The sequence below is a fragment of the Solanum verrucosum genome, unplaced genomic scaffold (assembly GCF_900185275.1).
Source record: "Solanum verrucosum unplaced genomic scaffold, falcon-dt-bn FXZP01000157.1, whole genome shotgun sequence".
Lineage (NCBI taxonomy): Eukaryota > Viridiplantae > Streptophyta > Magnoliopsida > Solanales > Solanaceae > Solanum > Solanum verrucosum.
The window spans coordinates 2816342-2825797 of NW_026020185.1; the positions used below are offsets into that span (position 1 = coordinate 2816342).

The 9456-nt window shown below is 28.6% G+C and overlaps 1 protein-coding gene across 1 annotated transcript; it reads right to left on the bottom strand.

Annotated features, from left to right (window-relative positions):
* Nucleotides 1–1729: 1729 nt before the first annotated feature.
* LOC125829321 (serine carboxypeptidase-like 34) lies at nucleotides 1730–5540 on the bottom strand. Its single transcript, XM_049508559.1, has 10 exons — nucleotides 5276–5540; nucleotides 3690–3797; nucleotides 3526–3621; nucleotides 3350–3442; nucleotides 3169–3257; nucleotides 2825–3085; nucleotides 2611–2747; nucleotides 2168–2260; nucleotides 1964–2072; nucleotides 1730–1887 (listed from the first exon to the last, which is right to left on the bottom strand). The coding sequence occupies exons 1-10, from the start codon at nucleotides 5538–5540 to the stop codon at nucleotides 1738–1740; spliced, it is 1401 nt and encodes a 466-aa protein (XP_049364516.1). The 3' UTR covers nucleotides 1730–1737.
* Between the last annotated feature and the right edge of the window lie 3916 nt (nucleotides 5541–9456).

Here is a 9456-nt window from a genome sequence, read left to right on the forward strand (position 1 = left end):
AAAAAAACTTTTGACGGCGTGGCCTTGTGGGGGTTGGCGAGGAGGGGGATAGGGGACTAGGGGTGGCGGGTGACGTAAAAATGAAATATTTTTCAAAAATATTTTCTTTTAAAAAAAAATTGATGGGGGTGGCCTGAGTGGGTGGTAGGTGGCATAAAAATAAAAAAAATTAAATTTGAAATATTTTTCAAAAATATTTTTTTTAAAAAAAATTAACGAGGGGGGGGGGTCGTGGGATTAGGGTATGGGATGAGGTAAAAATGAAATTTTAAAAATTTTAATTATTTTTTAAAATAACTTTTTTTTCATTGGGGGAGGGGGTAGTGCTGGTAGGAGTTGACTGAGGTAAAAATAATCTTAAAATTTGATATATTTTTAAAAATAAATTATTATTTTTTTTTGGGGGGAGTGGGGATGGTTCGGGGTAGGGTAAAAAATATTTGAAATTTTAAAATTAAGAAAATTTAAAAAATTTAATTTTTTTTTTTTGGGGGGAGTGGGGATGGTTCGGGGTAGGGTAAAAAATATTTGAAATTTTAAAATTAAGAAAATTTAAAAAATTTAATTTTTTTTTTTTGGATGGGGGAGGATGAGGTATGGGTCAACGGAATATGAAATAGGGTAAGAAAGAAATATTGTAATTTAAGGATGAAGTAGAATTTTGAAAAATATTTTCCTTAATTTTTGAAGGGCAATCATATTCCTTAAATTTGATGAAAACAAGTTGATTTGGAAAATATTTTCCAAAATATTTAAGCCAAACAAACATGAGAAAAATTAAAAATATTTCCAACAAATGTTTTCCTTCCTACCCAACACACCCTTAAAGTGAAATTAATTGTAAAATTTAGCTTAGACGATTGTGCTTGAAAGTGTAACTTGGCCACTAATAAGAGTTCGCTAGTAGGGGTGTGCAAAAACCGAATTGAAAAAAATGTTATTGGGTCATTGCTATTGGGTTAACGAATTTTTAATAGTTTTATAAAAAAAATATTGGGTTATCGGTTTTTAGTATTGGGTTATTGGGTAAACCGATAACCCATTAAAACGATAGTAAGTTACTACTATACCCTTCATAAATATTAAATATTAATAATTTAACATAACTAGACACTATATCAGTACTCTACACTACCGTCTACACACTTCTCACGTCATAGTACTTCTACTTCACATAAAAAATTTCATATTATGTTTTGATTGTAACATGTTATTGTAGCCTTCGTATTACATCTACTCTTATTGATGCAATTTCTCATTATATATCTTGTTTAACTATATTAATGCATTTACAGATGATTTGCTTGTTTCACTGTATCGTGCCAAATTGTTAAAGAAGTGAGAAATCATAAATTTATTTTATGCACATTTTCTTATTCAGTAAATCGAAAACCAAATCGTTAATGACCAAAAACCAATAAACCGAAAACCAATAAAAAATATCTTATTAGTTTGTTATTGATTTAGCGTATTTAAAAACCAAAAATGATAAACTAAACCGATAATACATAAAATTGAACCAACCGATGCACACCCTATTCGTTAGAGTTGAATATATATAATGTAGAGAGAGAAATGTTTCAATTAACATGTGAGTTTTCTATTATTCTTTTCCATAACTTCCTTACATTGGAATATTGAATCTAAATTGACAACCTTTTTCTTTGGTATGATGAGATTAAAAAATTACATATATTAGACAATAAAATAAGCTACCCTCGGGATCGACATAAAATGCTAAAACGGAGCAGATGGCAGCTTCTTATTGGACAAGAAATGTCTAACTAGTTGTAGAGCTTGCTTTGGCTTGAATGTTGGAACTTGATGACCAGCCCCTCTTATTGTTACAAAATATAATCCATCATAGCCAACTGTCCATCCACCAACCTATTAACATTTTACATGTTAATATTAGTTTTCCAATATTAATTAAAGTTAAAAATATTATTTATTAGTAATATACCTGTTTATTGTTAGTGTACCAAGGAGTCCAATCTTCAGTGATCTTCAATCCAAGTTTTCTCAAAGTTAATCTTGTAGAAGTGACTGGGATTCTACCATCGGTATCTCCACTGATATTAAAAATATAAATCGAGAATTTAATATTGATTTACTTCTTCTTTTTTTCCTTCGATTGAAATCTTTCATAAAAAATTATGAGGTATACCTATAGACCCAAACGCGCAGACCACCATCAATTAGTTTCTTGATGGTAGGGAGCATGGAAAATGGTGCATCATTCCAAAATGAGATATTATTGCTGCAAAAATAATATGGGTATTAGTCATATAACTAATAATAATAAGGGTAATGACCAATGGCTAGCCAGAAATTTTATTAATGGTGTGTGGCTGTCAAAATAAAATAAAAAAATATTGTGATAGGAGGTTTGAACCCATTACCACTGCACCAAAGACATAGCTTTTGTCAAAGGTGTCCAACTTTAAATATATATCCTTTAAATGTAAAATTTGACATATATATACAATGTAATTTTTCGACGAAGGGTGTCCAATTGGACACCTGGGGTAGCTGTGGCTACACCACTAATGGCAAGTGATTTTTGGAAAGAAAAAGAAAAGATCGATGAAGGGCGGGGATTTTGCTGACCTGCAATGAGTCCATGGATAAGGAATTTTGGTGATATTTGCATGAAGTGCAGCTTGAACATCTGGTCTATTCATATAAGTTTCTGTGTAATCAGAGAGACAAGGATCGTATCCGGCTGGTCTTTTGAGCCATCCTTCCTACATGTTTCAATTTTTAGTACTTAATCATAGTATGATATGTGATAAGAATTTTGTCTAATTAACAAGATACTCACAATTGTTGATAAGGAGTTTGGAAGCGTGCTGAAGTTGCTATTAACACAATTGGGGGCGTAAAGGTTGTACATGTCTAAGATTTTGTAAACAGCAAAGTACTGATTAAGAAGATTGTCGCAGTCATCACCTACAGGTTTTAAGCTGAAATTGCAAACTCTTTTAATGGAATCGTACAAATGATCTGATATCACTGCATGATCCCAAGCATAGTCTATCATTCCTTTTTGGTCTGTTTCATCGTCCATCAATGCATTCCCTATCTGCAATTCCATAGACAGTAATGACACAGACATACAACATCGTGATCTTGATCGATTGAGTTGGTAAACACGTACGTACGTACCATGAATCCTTTGAAATTTATGCGATCCTCTTTTTTGAGCTTTTTGTTGTTGTCAAAGATTTGCTCTGCTAGCTGGGGAACATAGTGTCCTGGATAATTAAATTCAATAGAGTATGTATCACTCACTACATTATTTATTTATTTATAAAATGAGATGTTTGAAATTAATGTGTATATTTACCGGCGTAACTTTCACCAGCAATGTAGAATTTATGTGACTTGAACTGTGGAAATCTTCGAAACCAATTGACCAGAAATTTATATGAATCTTGGGCTGATAAATAAAAGGAAAAAGATGAGTAAAATAATTCTTTTGGAATTAAAAAGAAGTAAGTAAGTAACCATTAATTTGTTTACCTGTAATAGTGTCTCCAAGCTCTTTGATATCAGTGGAGGTGTTTGTGTATGAAAATCCAACACCAACAGGGGATTCCAAGAACAATAGGTTTGCAGCTGCGGATTTGATTTACAACATTATTTTAGTTATGTATATTATTAATAAATTTCTCTTGTTTATTTACCTTTATTCCAAGTGAAATGGTTCAACTTGAGCTCTGGCTTATTTTTCTGTGTTAAGAAAGGTCCTAACTCCTCTGCTTCACCATACCCAATTGAGGAGCATCCTGGGCCTGAAAGTAAGAGTCACATAACGTCTATTAGTGTGAAATATGTTATTTTTACTATTCTGGCTAAATTCTGGCCAAAAGGATTTTTCCTTATAAATTTGACTTTGCAAGTAGTACAATTTATCTACTTGAAAATATCAAACTTCATTAAAGGAAAGGATAAATATGAAAAAAAATAATCAAATATCCTTCTTCAACTTTGAACAATTCAATTATTTTGAATAAAAAAAATCTCAAAAGGGAGTACTATATACCAACTATACATTGATTATACATGATCCTTCCAGTAAATAAAAACAAGATGATCAATTTGTCCCTCTTTTCTTTTATTTTTGAAATTTTTATTTTCATAGGGGTATGTATAATAAAGGTGAAATAGGGAAATGGATTACAAGGTCCATATTGAACCTTCACCAATAAGGTAAAAAGTTAACTAACTAACCAGCAGAGCTATTAAAATTCTGTAATATGTCCTTTTTTTACTTTTATAATGAAGCAAAAACGAAGAGGAAACTAGAAAAAAAATACATTGATTTTCATATATTTGTAGTTAAACTTTTAATCACTCTTTCCTTCAGTTCAAAGAGATAAAAAGCAAGTGAATATTAACAATCATTTGCCTTTCCTGGAAAAACCTTCTTTTTTTTCGTTTTGAGTATGTTTTAGTATCCTTTCATTGCTTATCTTTGTTTCTAAGCATATATAGCTGGAGACAATGACATATCATATCAAGTTTGACCATGAAAACCAAAAAAAAATCACTTTATTTGAAACTTTTGAATTTAGAAGTTGAAGTTAAAGTTGTGTTTTGCCATAATTTTACGGCTGATATTTAAAATTTAAAAGTATAAAATATTATTTGAACATGGAATGTAATTTAATAGAGTTACTTTATGAAAATAAAAAAATCATGAATTTTAAAAACAAAATAACTTAAAAAATGAAAAAAGTAAAAGTAAAGAAGTGGAAAACAAAGTTTTGGCTGTATTCCAAATTCCAAATACAACTTAAGTTGAAATAATTTTTCAAATTGTTTGAAAAATTCTCATGGCCAATTATGATAAAGTTCAACCTCCATTCCCAATATTTATTTATTACTCCCTTTACCCGTTTACTAAATTAAAAATAGTCGTCCAACAATACTTGTTTGATTTAAAAAATTAAAAGATAATTTATCCTTTTGTGTTTGTTTTATCTTTAATTTCAAATATCACTATTCAATGCATAATATATTTCTCAAAACATAAAATTTAATATATATTCAAGAAGTAATATTATTTATTTTTTCTCAAGATGTATGCAAAATTGTTGGACAGAAGGAAATTACTAATCGAATCCTCACCACAAGTAAAGGTTTTGATAACCAAAAAGATGAGTTGTGTACCTAGACAATTAAAAACACTATCTAGAAATAGAATAAGCAAAGATTATATCATAGTAACATAAATATCAATGAAATGAATTTGTGTATAGTGAGTGACCTCCATTGAGCCATAAAAGTAGGGGCTTTTTGCTGGAGTTGGTAGTTGCCTCAAAAAACCAGTAGAAGAGTGCTCTTCCATGGGTCTCATTGACAGTAACATATCCAGCATACTGTTTAAAACTCACTGGTGGCTGACCAGGTAACTCCATTACACGATCTGCTTCTTGTTCATCCAAAACTTGTTTGTCATAACCTCTTGATGTTCCTAATAAAACTGATATTATAAACCCAAGAAAATAAATGTAGAAAAAATATCGAAACATTTTTTATCAACTTGTTAATGAGGCAGAGGAGACTGTGTGGTTTATATAGTAGTCATGACAAGACAGATAAGCACTTATCTGTCACACTCCATATCTTATTACTCCATTTCATTTCCATCATGTAATAATCTCTTATTACTCTACATTTGACTCTTATAAATACTCACTTTTCAAGTAATGAATTCATCAAGATTTTCTATAATTCACTTTTAATTAACTTACATTATAAAAATTACTCTCTTTGTTCTTAATTACTTGTCCACTTTTGAATTGACACATCAATTAAAAAAACAATTATTGACATAGTGAGTTTATCAGTTTACCCCTATTAATTATGAAATAAGGGGTCGTTTGGTAGGAAGTATTAGGAAAAATAGTCCATGTATTATGTATGATATTAATTAGTACTATATTTGGTAGAATTTTTGGGCCTAAGAATAACTAATCCATGGATTAATTACACACCCTACATGGTATTATAGGATGTATTACTAATACCTTCCATTTGGTGGTATTAGTAATACATTGGATTTAATACCATGACATTATCTATGTAAAGACAAAAATATCTCTAAAATCATTTTATTTATTTTCTTGATTTTATATTTTATATTGTACTAGTAAATTTATTTAAAATAAATTAGCTTACAAGTTTTATTATTTAGAGAGAATTGTTTGTTGATAAATAAATGCAATACATATCAATATAATATTTAAAATGTGAGTTGTTTAACATTAATTAATTGAAAAAGGCGAATATATCACCACATGACATTTGTGATCTTAATTGAATATATTATTTGTTGATTTATATGTGGTTTCTAATTATTTGTATTTTAACAATTTATAAATTGCATACATATTAAAACTACAACTTGCAATTTTTATGTATAAATGTAGATGATTTATCGATTTTACTATTGTTTACCGTCTTTTCGGTTTTAAAGTAGATGATCTATCTATTCTAAATTGAAAATTAACGTTTTTTAAGTGATTAATATATTAAGATGACAATTATTACCCTCTAATAATTCAAGTGAAAAAATAGCAAACATGACAACAAAATTGTTCTTCTCCTAGCTAGTTAGAAGGCCATAGAAAAATAATATTGTCTGACAATTATCTACCTTGTCCCGATTACATAAAATAGAAAATCTCATAATAATTCAAGGGTATAATTGGAAAGAAGCTTTTGGTAGAGTTTTAATCCAAACACAAGATGAGTTGAGAAACAATGAACCAAACACTTGATAAAAAATATACCCTGCATTACTAATCCCAGCACTACTAATCCCTGCATTATTAATCCTTGCGTTACTAATCCTTGCGTTATTTATTTTTCTACCAAATGACCCCTAAATGAATTAAAAATTTGAGATTTTCAAGAAGTTCTATTTTTTTCAAAGTAATTAATTAAGGTTATAATAGTAAAAAAAATTATCATTTCTTAATTTGTCAAAATGAACAAGTAATTAGGGACAACTAAAAAAGAAAAAGTGGATAAATAATTAGGGACAAATGAAAAGAAGTATGTTTAATTCTATATGATAGGCGGGATGATATATCTAGGAAACTCTCAGACTTGTTCCGATTTGATATCTCGGTCCTTGTACTATTCAAAATTTCATCTAAATACCTAATTTCGATCAAAAAAATATACTCCCTCCGTCCTATTTTATATGCCACCTTTTTACTTTGCACTTGCATTAAGAAATGATGTAACTTTACCCTTCTACCCTTATTTAATTTTTTTGAAACTCAAGTTTTCAATCAATGAATATGAATTAATTTATTTTGATTAATTAATTTAACCAATGAACATGAATAATTTACTTAACTTTTCTAAGTTGGTCAAATGTATTTTTCAATGCTAATAACTCACAAGGGTAAAAAAGGAACAATATGCTAATTTATGCATTGATTTTATGAAATGACAAGTATTATGGACCAACTATTTATAGAAAGAGATGACATATAAAATGGGACGGAGGGAGTATTAAATTCTTAATTTAGAATATTTCATTAATGACAACAAAATTCGTTGATTTATATAAATAAGAGGAAGAATGTCATAATTATGGGGGATCAGAGTTTAATTTTTAAAGCAAAATTTTAGGCATACATGATTCGGAAATTGGCCAAAAATACTCCTAAACTATTGAAAAAGGTTTAAAAATACCTTTCATCCATCTTTTGGTCTATAAATACATTCCATTCATCTTTTTGACTCACTTATACCCTTGAAACTAACAATTCTCTCTTTATTTTTTTTATTTTTTTTTTATTATGTGTCATTCTCCTATTGGATAATATAAAGAGCCCACCTCAGTTAGATTATTTCTCATTATTTATCCAAACCAAAGCAATATACCTCTTCAAGACCCATATCCTCTCCATATCCTCAAATTTTTACTTAGATTGAAGACTCATGGCATAAGAAAAAATTAACGGCTAATATTTAATTAATTAAATCAAGATTCTAAACATGACATAGATGATTAATATTTTATAAACAAATGTATTATGTCATAATCATAACAATATATTATCATATCCATAAATACATTACACACATTTTTCTCTATTTTCCTACTTAAATTTTCCCTATGGCTACGGCCGTCCATCTGCTTTTTTTTTCTTTTTTCTAATAAGTTGATTTTTAAGTAAAATTGTTTGTGGAACTTTTTCTTTGAAAAGAATTTATCACAGATTAGCAAAAAAATTAAGTTACCAATTTTATTTAATTTTTTAAAAAGGAAGATAGATATTGTGGCACTATTAATATTCTTATAATATATTAATTATTTAAAATAAACTTTATAATTTTTTTTAGAGCAAATATAAAAATTACTAGATTTTTTTTGTTAAAAAAAATTGGTGTCCTGAAGAGGTATATATTTTTTGATTTGAATAGATTATGGGAATTTTTTTTAATAGAGATGAGATTTTTATTTTATCTAATAAGAAAATGACAAATAATATTTTTTTTAAAAAATAAAACAAAATAAACTTTGGTTGTTAGTCATAAAGGTATAAGTTAGTCAAAAATGTGAGTGGAAGGGTATAAGTGAGCCAAAAAGGTGAATGAAAGGGTATTTTTAGACCAAAAGTTGGATGAGGGGTATTTTTAGACATTTTCCTATAGTTCAAGGATAGTTTTGGCTTTTCCGTAAATGATTTCACCCCCATATATCATCACTCTCCTTATAATTTTAATATTTTTAAAATTCAAAATTTTATGAGTCTTATCACTTTTAAAGACGTGTAATTATACATTATATCCGATCCAGCAAAATAAATATCATATAAACTTACTTAATGGTATTCAAAAGTGTCCAAAATATATATTATTTTTGAATAGGCTTATATTTTAAATAAAAACTTTAAAAAATATAAAAAAATGAGATATCAAATTGAGACAAGTAGAAGAATTTCTTGAATCATTCCGCCTATATGATATAAGGAGAAGCATCTAAACTCTCTGCTTTGGAATTATCTAATTTAAAGTTAAACATGTTGGTATTGTCACACCAACCATACAAGGTTTTGCTTTAGAAAACTGCAAGACAAAGAAAAAGAATAAAATAAACTGTGGCCAATTGCTTGGGATGTAAATGTTTGAAAGCGTTTAGTTAAGACCCAACAAGACTTTTTCAAGATAAATAAATATTTTCATGACAGTTGGGATATTTTTAAAACTTTGAATCTTTGACCAATGATATATCATAAATGATGATCGAGCAAAGAAAATGATAAATGTTAGAATTTTCACGAAGTGAGTTTAAGATATAAAATAAAATATAAACAATGTTGTAAGCGAAAGTCAAACTCCGGTTGGTTGGACAAAATGAACCCACCTCACTGTTAGGGTAAGCATCACACTAGTGCTAAATGGAGTCAAAATTTAATATATACA